A 13,498-nucleotide genomic window follows, 5' to 3' on the forward strand; every position below is an offset into this window, starting at 1 on the left:
GATTTGTACCCTAACCCCTTCCGAAATTCTATAAATAGGAGGGAAATCCATGAGCTAAAGGACCCAAGTTTTAGGCATCTACACTATAGGCACATTCTGAGTTATCATTTTAACATTATCATTCTAGCAAGTTCATAACATTTTAGAATTGCTTTCATGTTATTTAGTTTCATTTATTACATGTTTATCTCATTGCATGTCCTTTTTTATAGCATTCTAAGAGTTGTTTTCCACATATAATCTACATTTTAGTCATAGATCTTACATACATTCTTGTAGATCTGCATTTTAAGCATACTCCCATTCTAAAACTATCACTGAGATGCTGGTCTAAGAGCTTTCTTAGCGGTTGTAGTTAGGGAAACATGAGATGCTCGTAGAGTTTACATTTTGTCAATGATATCTTAGGTTTAGTCTAGTTCGTTGTCATTTTATTTGCACTCTACATTAAAGTCTCATGAATACATGATTATACCGTGTACAATAATGACCACATTAGTCCTATACAAGAAATTGGGATCACAATAAATTTTGATCAATACCTCAAAGGTTAGAACACAATAATCACAACATTGCAATACAACTTGACAAACAAATCACTTCCCAAGCCTCTAGTAAACATACCTAACTGGTCAAAACTAGGTTTATCCCAAACTCCAACATGAATTGAACGCAACATCTCTTTAAGTAATTAAAACAAGTGTAGATATTTAACCAATCCAATTTTCTATAGTAATACTCTAAGTTTTCGATTTTGAGTAATACTGGAGTTTATCATTTGCTAGTGTTCTTAGTTGACAAAATTCTCCATTTTAGTTTGATCAAAATGAAAGTCTCATTTTCATAGTTAAAACCATGATTTTCTAATAATCTTGTATTAACCTCTTAGTTCGATAATCAAATACCTATTAGAAGAACATCCCTTTTTCTAACAAAAGTCATAAAATAAAGAAACCATTATATTTAATTATATTAAATATCGATCACAATTAATTATTAATTTTAATTATCTTTTAAATAAAAATAAAAATTCAAATATAATTAAATTAAATTCCAGTAATGTTAATTAAACTAATTTAATATTTATTTTATTGTATTTAAAAAATCAATAGATGATCATAAAATTGCCCCCAACTAGGGGTTGGGCTGCCTCGATAGGATAAAGAAATACAAAAATGCCCCCTTTCAAAATACATTTAAAAAAAATAAAATTGCAAGTACATGCTTGATATACAAACTTTTGCAACAGGTCCTTTATGAGAAACACAAATAAAAAATACATTGATTGTAAAATCCAGATTGTAATATCCAATCAAACTCTAACTGATTTTCTACCACCCATAACTATCACGTGGGTTTTCAATTCATGTTTTTGTTCACAGATGTTTCAATAATGAAGAACAATGGTCTTCAAAAGAAAACAAGGGTTTCAATATAAAATACAATTTCCAAATCAAGATCCATAAACAAGCACAAAGAAGACAAAGGTAATTCAAAAGGATATACTGTGATAATCTCAATAGAATTCCTAGCTTGATATGATGCTAAACCTAACAAACACTTGAAGAATGTAAAAATTCTCGTCTCCCAAAACTCTTTCTGAAATTTTCTCCTCCAAACCAATGTGTGGAGAAATGAGCTCTAATTTCCTAATAAATAATTTTCTCCTCTTAGAGTTTTAGTTTCACAAACATGCAAAAGTCTTCTTTTATTATTTTAATTTGTTTAATTCTATGTGCATACTTTTTCCTTTTTAATTAGAATAAAGTTTATTTAAATGATTTCACTTTGATTGTATTAAATAATAAGACATATTTAGAAAATATATTTATTAATTTAACTAATAATAATATTTAAAGTTCATTATTAAAATGAAACTTCTAAATTAATTATTATTAAATTAAATAAATATAATTATACAAAATTTAGACTTTTAATTAAATCTTTAAATTTATTTCCTCTATTTAATTAATTTCTCAATTAACTAAATATAATTAAAATTTGATTTTTTCTTACAATTTTTTTGTTAAATTAAATCATTTAATAATATCTTTATTTGATTTAATTTTAACTGAAAATCACAATAGGCCCACAAACTTAATTAGAAAACCCATCTAAAAGATAAAGTACAAATTCAAACTCAATGGTCAGTATCTTGAATTCACATCACTTGACAAATTCAGAAGGGTACACAATTTAGATACTCGTCCTATATTCTAGGACAATTGGCTCAAGGTTAGGATTTGGACTCGAGAACTATCTCCCCTCTTTACCATTGAGATACTATGATAGGGTATGCTCATCCTGGCAATTCAGGGAAGTTGATTCTTGGTGCCTGTAATCTGCATAAAAGTTGAACATGTATGTATGCATATATATCTAAAATAAATAGGCAATCGTGGGGAGCGGTACATCATGTAGATCTCGACTAGCAGGTGACTATGACTCCCTCCCTCAACCGCATCAGAAATTTCAAACATAAATGTACACCATACACATGCAAGTATGAGGTAAGTAACCATAAAATTTATATATATATATCATCCATCTAATTGCATCATGAAATAACTGAAATCACTAAATGAAACATACAAAGCATCAAGATCGAAAGAATAAATATAAGCACATGAAATAATTGAATATCAAGTAGCTCATCAAATAAATAACTAAGTATGAAATAACATCAATCAAATTAGGTAACCAACTACCACTAAATCATAACACATAACCATAAAAGTTGGCCTAAAAGAAATCAACAATATAACATGAAAAGTAAAGTAGGGGTAGGCACTACAACAATGGATAGTGTCACAATGACCGCATTCCTTCTTCAACAATATCCACATGACAATGATGAAGAGGAGAACACAAAATTGCTTAAATTCCCCAAGAGATAGACAAAAAATGTTGAAAGGTGTGAGCAAGTCAATGGTTGTGGCCTAGGGCTTATGTGTGTTTGATGCCCTCTATTTTCTAAGGTTTGTCTGTGTATATGGGCCATGTATCCATAGTTGTATTTTGGTTGCGTATCAACTATGGATGTTATGTTAGGGTTTAATAGATTGAGAAGAATATAAGAATAAATAGTTATATGCAAAAACAAAAGAAGAAAACACAAAGAACACATATAACACACAGATTTAATGTGGTTCACCCAAAACCTGGGCTATGTCCACTTACACAACCTTCAACCTTTTTATTATCTAACAAAAATCTACACCAACATTACAATGCATTATGCATCTCAGCCACTTATAGCAACATTTTAGGGCAACCTTTAAAATCAACCATTTTAGGGTTTTACAATGTTGTCAGTTTTCTTTTCCCGAAAAAAGCACAAAAAAATTTAATCCACTGGTTGTGTTGTTTTGTATCCATGCATCACCGCAACATCAACACCCACTAAATGATTAGTCACCACAATATCAACATATTAATCCACTGATTGTGTTATTTTGTATCCTAACTAGTTGATCTAGTTGTACAACCATTTGATTGTTGCATCGTAAGGGCCAACACCCTTGTAAAGTTGTGTTTTAATTGCAACGAGGTGAACATTGTTGGTAGTTAGGATCAACACTATTTCTCGATGGTAAGTTCCCCTTGTTCAGTGGCTAATGAATAAATTGTCGGTGCTCTCTCTCTCTCTCTCTCTCTCTCTCTCTCTCTCTCTCTCTCTCTCTCTCTCTCTCTCTCTCTCTCTCTCTCTCTCTCTATATATATATATATATATATATATATAGAGAGAGAGAGAGAGAGAGAGGCCTTAGCAATCGAATACAAGGATGTGGTCCTTCTATGTGACTTGACTAGTTCATAGCTCCAACAAAAAACACTTACCTGATAATAATAAAATAATATACTATATTTTTGTGAAATATAAATTTTATAAATTTAATTAGTAAACTATAAAATTAGTTTTGATTATATTATTATTAAATTAACTATTATTATAATATTTAATTTATAACACTATTGTAGATCTCTTAAATATATCTATCTAAAAACATTGAGATATTAGATTGCATAGGTAGAGGAGTTGGCTTAGACCTTGAGTTTGTTTTCAAGACCAGGCACCTAACTTAAACAACCCGATACATCCCCAACTTGACAATATATAAATAGCTTAATATTCTCTCATAGACATAAGATATCTAGATAATAATTTAATAAAGAAACTTTACAAAATTCAGTTTAAAAAGCAAATAGATAACTCTTAATTATTTGATCAATTAACCTCCCTTAGGACTTTTATGAGCTAACCTTCCTTAGAACTTTTGTGAGTTAACCCACGGGTATCATTTTCCTTAGACTTTTGCTAATATTTAAATCTCTTATGTTTAATTTGCTTTGGGAAGTGCATTTGCGGTAAGAGTTTTTTCCTAATTAATCATCGTGCATGCATGCATATAAATAGGTTTCTAATTAATCATCGCATATAGGTGACTTTATACTTTTTCAATTAATGCAATCAATATTTTTTCTTAGACTGAACTTTTTTCGAGAGAAAAAAAATATATTAGCGAGTTAGAATTGATAACTGAAATGAATGATGCAAGTTAATGAGTTGGATTTTATAATTAAAATTCATATTGTAAATAGTAATACATTAGTTATGACTTTGAGTTCTTGTCTAAAGCTTATATCGATATTCTCCTTCCTATCATCAGTCAACAAAATATTATTTAATTAGATTTTTAAAACTAGAGAATGAAGTTATTTCTAAAATTCATTCACTATAAAGTAAGATTTAACATTCGATTTCTTTTTTTAACAAAAGTTGATAGTTTTTAAAAATATTTTTTATTTTTTTATTAAAATATGTCACATTCATCTTTGTAACCACTAGAATATTTGAGAAGTCCTAATCAGTCAAATACACTAACACAAATCCCATTTACTTTATAACTCAATTAAATAATATTATTATTCAACTACCCCTTTTCCATGACATTTCATATAAATATATAATAATTTATTATTAGTTACACTTATTTTTCCATCTCATAAATGATCAAAATAATTATTTATTTTTGTTTTTATTTTATGTAGATCCTTCATGCACTCAGTGACTTGGTAGACCAAGAACCCATTAACAATTTTACTAATATTCTCTCCACTAAATCCAAGAAGATAGTGCTCTTAGAGGCACATGTCCCTTATGTCTCACATGGTTGCAACTACTTGCTAAATAAAGTAAGTGCATCCTAAACTTTCACATTTTAGCAACCTCTATCTCAATGTGTTTTCTCCCTAGTCCTAGGGAAATCCTCTCAATTATTTTCCACCAATGATCTCACCACAAAATCTTAAGCATCCATTGAGGCTTTCAAAATTCTACAAATAGAGGCACATTTTCATCCATCACACTTTGACAACTAAGTAGATGTTGTCACTACATATAACTTCAAGCAAAGGAGCATCCACATACCAATAATCACATCGAACAAATCATTTGCAATAGAATAGTTGGTAACAGATGACTTGGTTTTTAATATTATTGTGTTGTTTGCAACCCTTTCTCCTCCAATTTTAAACTATTGCTTACATTTTAGCAAGACATCTAGTTCGATTGATTGAATAGCTTTGGAACAAATATCAAGAACTAGCAGCAAGCACTAAAATAGATCTAATATGTCGTGCTAATATAATATTTTCATTATTCTACTATAATGTGTTCATAAATTCTTTATACCAATTTTTCATATAAGTTCAATTTCCATATCTTTAAAATTACCATTCACAATTTTAAATTAAAACATTTCTAAATGAATCCACCTAGTCTAGTCTGAAGTTAGTAGTGTGTATTTTGAATTTGAATTTGAATTGTATATATTCAAAAATCAAATTTATGAATTAAAAATGACTTGACTATTAAAGTGGTAGATCTGATATGAGATTCTTAGAAAGAAAGAATAAGAATTGGAAACAATCTCTAAAAAATATAATTTAGAAAATATAATGGTATCATAAACTAAATAAAGAAACCACTTATAATCTAATTATTATATTTGAATAGAATGTAATAGATAACTTCCATGTTGACTATAATATCTTTGATTTTTTTTCATGTTCTTCTACAAAATCATTTCTGTGTTCATTTGGTCAAATTTGCCCCCTCATCCCTTTTGGATGTTAGAACTTTACACTCAACAAAAATCTATATATTTTTAAAACTTTATTTTTATAGAGGTTCAACAATTTTCGCCTAGCCTATCCATTCCGCCAAATTCAATGTTGGGGCCTTACACTTAGCAAGACTTCATTCGTGTCAACTTCACAAATAGACCAAGAACCCTTTTGACAAAACTTTGATATTTTGATTTCAAACTTTTTAAATCTTTTTAAAATGTTTTTTATCTGATTAGGTTGGGAATGAACTAGATTATATGGAGAAAGGCACCTTTTCTGACTTGCACGTAACTAATCGATGAGTTGTACAAGAAGGAATGACACCAGCCAATAAAAAGCCTCGACGACTTCTGTAGTTGGAGTTTTTAATTCCTTTTGCCAATCACTCAAGTTGACCACATAGAAACTCAAATAAGAAAGGATCAGGTTTCTGTGATATGGGGATATTGGGCTCCAATAAATAGTATGTTGGACGGAATCTCTCTGTATGGATTCAATCTGCTCTTTTAATGGAGGCAACTTTTTAAGCAGTTCTCTACAAGCTAGAATACATCAAAGAAGGCCAAACAGCTTGGAAGTTCCATATTCATAATGGGTCACATCATGATCAATGTGGTATGGATCTTGTTTGTTATTGTAATGTTGAAGATTGAGGGGAATGTAGGATCTGAGATTAACTGGATGGATGCACAAGAGAGGGATAAGATAACACAACTGCCCGGGCAGCCTGAAAATGTAGAATTCTCACAATACTCTGGATATGTTACAGTGCACCAGCAAGCTGGCAGAGCTTTGTTTTACTGGTTAACTGAAGCAACAAAAAACCCATCTTCAAAACCACTTGTTTTGTGGCTTAATGGAGGCCCTGGATGTTCGTCAGTTGCATATGGAGCTGCAGAGGAGTTGGGTCCTTTTCATATCAATTCAGATGGAAAGACACTCTTTCTCAATCCTTATTCATGGAATAAATGTATGTCTATGAGATTCCTCCTATCTGTGTTTCTCATAGCTTTTTTTTGATAGGTAATGGGCCGATGCCTAGATTCTTATGTTTTCAATTCCAGTATACAGGAGCACAAGGCCTCCCAGATGAGAGGCCCACAAATTACCATTGTGCTGTATGCTCTTGCTTTGTTTCACAGACCATGTTTACAATCATGTTTACTGGAGTGTTTTCTTTGCAGTGGCCAACATATTGTTCTTGGAATCACCAGCAGGAGTGGGCTTTTCTTATACCAACACTTCATCAGATCTGCATACTTCAGGAGATAGGAGAACAGGTATATTTCAACACCCGAACCCAAGGCCTCCCAGATAAGAGGCTTACAATTTACCTTTATGTTAGGCTCTTGCCTAATACAGTTACTGCTTATGTTTCTTAGAAAATTTATGAGGGGAAAAAGGACTGTTCATTGAATTGTGCACTTGGTTTTTGTAATTGCAGCTGAAGATGCATATGTTTTCTTGATTAATTGGCTGGAAAGGTTTCCTCAGTACAAATACAGGGACTTCTACATAGCTGGGGAGAGCTATGCAGGTCTGTCACTTTGAAAACCGCAGAATTGCTTGGCTGAATTAACGAGTCCAAAATTAGAAAGTCTTTATTACCATGTGCATCTTGGAGTCCATATGTTAATGATTGCCTGAATCATTCTCTTCTTGTGCAAATTGATGTATTCAAGACCATGTGATCTGTTTTTTTTATATTGTTTTTGGTTTTTTTGGGGGTTTTTTCAATTTGATTTTGTCAGTTGTCAACATGCGGCCTTTGTCAACATTTCATCATCACATACTGCCAATGGCATATTTGAACTTGGGGAATCAGAACATTAGTTGCACACTGCATACACTACATTGCAGCCAACCCATGTGCCTCCAGTAGCTTCCCAATGACATTGACAAACACACAAGCTGTTTCAGAAAATCAGTATTTCCACAAGTAGTTTTAAATGGACCCAATATAGATAGAATTTGGAGGTTTAAAAGCACACAAGGGGCGTGCTGGAATGGACAAACCTTTTAATTTAATGATCAAGAATTTGAAGAAATTTCAATTATTTAACAAATGAAATGGTTGCAAAATAGTTACCCTCAGTATTGCTGCTGTGTTAAATGAGGCTCTAAGATTCAACACAACCCATTAAGCCAAAATGCTATAATACCAGGCCTTTGGTATACCAGCATAATTCTGTTGACATCTATGGGATCTTCTCCACTAGGATCCTTTGGAGATACCCAATAGAAAAGGGATATTTTCTCTTAAGAATATTATGTTCTATAAAGGGCTTTTAAGAAAGACCAAATTGGATGTTGCTGTTTTTAATCACACAGTAAAACCTATTTGGCTCATATTAGTTCAAGCTTGGACAATAGGCAATGTTCTTGAACAATAGATAGAACTGGTAAGTCCAAATATTTTGCTGTTTCCGCTGAATTTGGAAGTTGTGACATTTTGAATTTAGAGAACATACTCGCAAACACCCAAAATAGACATAATAGGCATAAGATGAACACACCTCCCCATATCCTGCCTCAAAACAGAATCATTATGTACCAATCAACTTGCTGTTTGCACTAAACTTGGTAAGCCAATTAATTGAGTGGACATTTTGAATTTAGAGAACATACTCACAAAAACCCAAATAGACATAATATGCACAAATCCCATTATACCCTGCCTTTTCTGGATTGTGAAAATGCTTTTCTGGTATCCACTCACATATCCATACGTGTTGATTGATAGGCTTGCAATCAAAATATTGTCATTGAACTTCTTACTATGTCCGCATATAATGTATGCCGCTTTCTTCAATTCTGCATGAACGGGATGCATCACTTTATGGAGTTTTGTTTAATATGCTTTGCATTTTGCTTTCAGGGCACTATGTCCCACAGTTGGCACAAGTTGTTTACAGAAACAATAAGGGCCTTCAGAAGCCTGTCATCAATTTTAAGGGTTTCATGGTAAGAGGAATATATTTTTTGAATTGATCATGATGCTTTATGGTCTTTTGAAAAAACAAACTGTCCACAAACTATTCCAATAAGATATTTGTCCACAAATGGCAGGTCGGTAATGCAGTTACTGATGACTACAATGACTTCATAGGGACTTTTGAGTATTGGTGGTCTCATGCCTTGATATCTGATTCTACCTATAAGTTGCTGAAGGATACATGTGACTTCACATCGTCACAACATCCTTCTGATCCATGCCAGATAGCCCTGAATCAGGCTGATATGGAACAAGGAAATATCGACGCATACAGTATTTTTACCCCATCCTGTAATATCTCTGGAAGTCAAAGACATAAACTTCAAAGCCGCTATGTATATTTCTCCTCTCAATGGTTATTCTTTATATGTTTTCTTACTTTTGGGGGTTCAAATGTGAATTATAGCTTTTTTTTCTATCATTCTGTATCTATGTTTTGAATTAAAAAGTAGCAAGAGGGTGTTGGTCTATGATACAGTAAGAACCAGAGCATTAACAACATATTAACCATATCTAGCACATTCATAACATAACAAAGCATCCACTTTTTGCCTCTATCAAAAACATTAAACGAACCAGAGTATTTTAGACCAAAGTTAAAGCTAGCAGTATAAACATACTAAAACAAAATGTTAAGGCGAAAGATGATCATGCAGGACCTATGACAGCAACAGTTTTTTTTTAAAATCTAGCACAGCCCCTAGGGCTGCCACAGACCAGATAGCTGAAAACAGAGAAACCATAAACAACTAAATTTTAGCATCCCCTTCCAGTCTCTTGAAGACGAGGGTCAATGCCCATTGATTCTTGAGGAATTGAAAGAGCTCCTTATAGTCTTCCTCAGCTTTTGGTTTCACACCCGTGAACCTCTCTTATATTATACAAAGGATGTGATTGAACAAGCATGCATCACTTTGATAACAAATTTGTTTGCAATGATGTTTGTGTGTTTAGACAAATATTGTGGCCCCTATAATACTTTCAAAGTGCATTTTCCACAGGATGCGGGCATAAATTTCCATAACATCATCTTAAACATCTGCTTCTGTTTAGGTGAGGAACTACCAATGTTACCATACAATCATTCACAGTTTCCTTCATTGGAACAAAATAGCAGACAGACAATTTGACAAGTGCCATGGAACATAAGAATAGCTAGCAACACAAGATGCAATGGCTTTGTTATGGTTGTCTTTAGTCTTTCGTTGAAATAATAATTACGTCAGAAATTTAGTATCGGTGAAATTTGTTGTATTTAGAGGCTCCCAACCTAGGTGCACATTGCCTGGATAAGTACATGGGGGGTATTCTAGGCTCATAAATTTTACTTTGTTCCGGTTCTTATTGATAATAGTCACAACAAAATATGACTGTATTTGAGCTGACACATATGACTTGTGACAGCCTTGGAGATATAAAGGATATGATCCATGCACTGAGAGATACTCAGAATTGTATTTCAATCTACCCGAAGTACAGAAGGCATTCCATGCGAATTCTACAGGCATTCCATATAGCTGGAGCACTTGCAGGTTTGGTAATTTTATTAGTTTATTTATGATATGTTGGTGCATATATGTTTCTCTTGTGACTGAAGAAAACAGTTGTTTCCCATAATTTCAAGCCTTTGATTCATAATTCCCATCTTTCTGCCAAACGAAAAGAGTGCCAGTTATTGTACTATATTTTAACTACTGGCTTTGATTTTGTTTCTGCCAGCAGTACCACGCTGGAAAAGTACTGGAGAGATTCTCCGAGATCAATGCTTCCCATTTACAGGGAACTCCTTCAAGCCGGTATTCGAATTTGGGTATTCAGGTGAAATCAAAGTTTATTTCTTCATCTAAACATATCTATTCTCAGAGTTTTGTAGTCTTCATTGTGGATATAATTTTGCATCAACTTTTCAGATCACACTCCATGATCTATCATCTAAACACTCCATGATCCATCATCTAAACATATCTGTTGTCAATTAAATTTGAGATCTGTGAGACAAGATAGAACTACTGAAAACCCAAACACAAATCATTAATACAGTTGGAAAATTCAAAAACCTTTTCAGTAAAAGCTTATATTACATTTGAAGCTGGCAATGTTTATTACTTATCCACAATTGGGAAACTTTCTCCTTTGCTACCATGCAGTGGAGACACCGATGCAGTTGTTCCAGTGACGGCCACAAGATATTCTATAGATGCTCTGAAGCTTCCAACTTTAGTTAATTGGTACCCCTGGTATGACAAAGGGGAGGTAAGTTACCAGAAAGTGGCATATGTTACCTCCACTTGTTAATAGTAGTTTGTTTATCATATTCCCTGCACAATGAACTGGTGTTCAGACATAACTGGATAACAAAAGCCTTCAGAAAATTTCTACGTTTTACATAGAAATTTCATGATCATCTCAGCTCTTTATTTTCCAGGTTGGTGGATGGACTCAAATATACAAAGGGCTAAGTTTTGTGACAGTCAGAGGAGCAGGACATGAAGTTCCACTCCATCAACCTAGGAAGGCCTTCATTCTCTTCAATGCATTTTTACAAGGAAAACCTATGCCAAGCTCAACTTAGCTTAGGTTATGAATCTTATTCATATTATTTTTCAGCCAAAGGCTGATTTGTTGAAATTTAGAATGGTTCTTAAGTAATAAATTATGATTGAATTGACCATTCTTTTCCTAATTGTAAGTAAACCATTGTAAGAAGGTTATCCCTTCCAGCTTCCAGGCATATAATATATTCAGTAATTAGCTGAAAATATTGATTGGCTGGGGTAGATACCATTTCCACCAATGCCCTTTCCATTCTTCAATTCATCTGATTCAGATTGTTATGCAATTATTCCTAATAGTGTTAGCAGCCATTGAGCAACTGCATCATGTTAATTCTGTTCACCAGTCTCATCAATTCAATTCTCCAGAAACAGATCTCAAAATTCTTTATTATAATCTAGCAGGATTTTTTCTTTCCTACACATTCCATTGGATATTAGTACCATCTCTAAAGAGAATAAATCTCAAAATTCTTTATTATAATCTAGCAGGATTTTTTCTTTCCTACACATTCCATTGGATATTGGCACCATCTCTAAAGAGAATAGATTTATCAGTAAAAAAGTTATAATTGTAAATGGGAACTTCTGTGTATGTTTGAGAAAAGGGAAGGGTAAAGATCATGTGAAGCCCCCTCCAATGATTATATGGTCAACTTGTAAATACATATATACTAACATGGTAATGTAGGGAAATCTCTTCCACAGATTCAACAAGAAAAAATCAAGGGGGTATTGGAGAAAGGCAACTACATTTAGTATCAGAAATTTCATCTTTGTAGCACAAACAGACAAATCAAGTTCTATTTGTATGTGCAATTTCTTCTTGTGCTAAATGTAACATGTATGGTCTTGAGTCAAAATCACTACTACTTTTCTGTTGTAGGAGAAACATATAGACAGAGGATATCTAGTATGCATAAGCTCTCAAATATTTTTATGGAAAATTCGAACCTACCTATATCAGGGTTCTTACTTTCATTTGAAACACTGTTGGCCAGAGCTCATTGATTAGTCTCAACAGCTCCTATTGTGTAAAAAAATCATGATGTTTCCAACCACTGAAATAACCATTACACCCAACATTCCAACATTTAATAATCAAAATCAGATTTAACAATGAAACCCTCATTCAATAATACCATAGGGACTACAACACAATATATAAGTGAACAACGAAATATAACAGTGGAACTGCATATTTACACAAGTTTATCAGACACAAATGGGCAAATTTGGAAGAGACCTACAATCTACTCCAGCTGCTCCCCAAACCCTATTATATGAATGGAGTGAAAAATATGTAAATCCGCAAACAGGCATGCTTGTTGACTTTCACAAATGGATTTAATGTTTAATTTGAGTATTTCTGAGTTTGATTTTGTATAGATGAAGAGAGTTTTTTTTTTTTTTTTTTTTAATTTGATTTGTTGGGAAAGATTGTTCCATTTTATTCCAATGTGTCATATTTTGTAAGGCCTTGATTTGTGTTTAGTTATTGCAAAATCAAACATTGTAGTTTGTTATTAGAAAGAAGGATTTCTTTGAAATTGAAATGTCTTATTTTAGTGATAGAATAAATTGGGATGAATCTAAGGGACTACAAGACCACAACCTCAAGCTAACTCTATATTCATTTCCATTTCTGACCTTCTACTATGTATCTTGATAGTCAAACTAGTAGTTTGGTTGATCTTATCATCCCTGAATACACTATACATGTTGTATGCATTCAAATTGATTTCATACTAAGCCCAGATGTCATCACTACGTCGTGCACTCTAAGACAAAGTGTCATTTAGTCTCAACTGCACCTGTC

General features: G+C 32.8%; 1 protein-coding gene across 1 annotated transcript; it reads left to right on the top strand.

Annotated features, from left to right (window-relative positions):
* Positions 1–6,492: 6,492 nt before the first annotated feature.
* LOC149566670 (serine carboxypeptidase-like 27) lies at positions 6,493–12,098 on the top strand. Its single transcript, XM_089819986.1, has 9 exons — positions 6,493–7,102; positions 7,317–7,412; positions 7,577–7,669; positions 9,011–9,096; positions 9,202–9,462; positions 10,532–10,659; positions 10,850–10,945; positions 11,275–11,380; positions 11,553–12,098. The coding sequence occupies exons 1-9, from the start codon at positions 6,724–6,726 to the stop codon at positions 11,697–11,699; spliced, it is 1,392 nt and encodes a 463-aa protein (XP_089676112.1). The 5' UTR covers positions 6,493–6,723; the 3' UTR covers positions 11,700–12,098.
* Positions 12,099–13,498: the final 1,400 nt, after the last annotated feature.

This window comes from Cupressus sempervirens, chromosome 3 (assembly GCF_028749045.1).
Source record: "Cupressus sempervirens isolate cs-2001-9-10 chromosome 3, ASM2874904v1, whole genome shotgun sequence".
Taxonomy (NCBI): domain Eukaryota; kingdom Viridiplantae; phylum Streptophyta; class Pinopsida; order Cupressales; family Cupressaceae; genus Cupressus; species Cupressus sempervirens.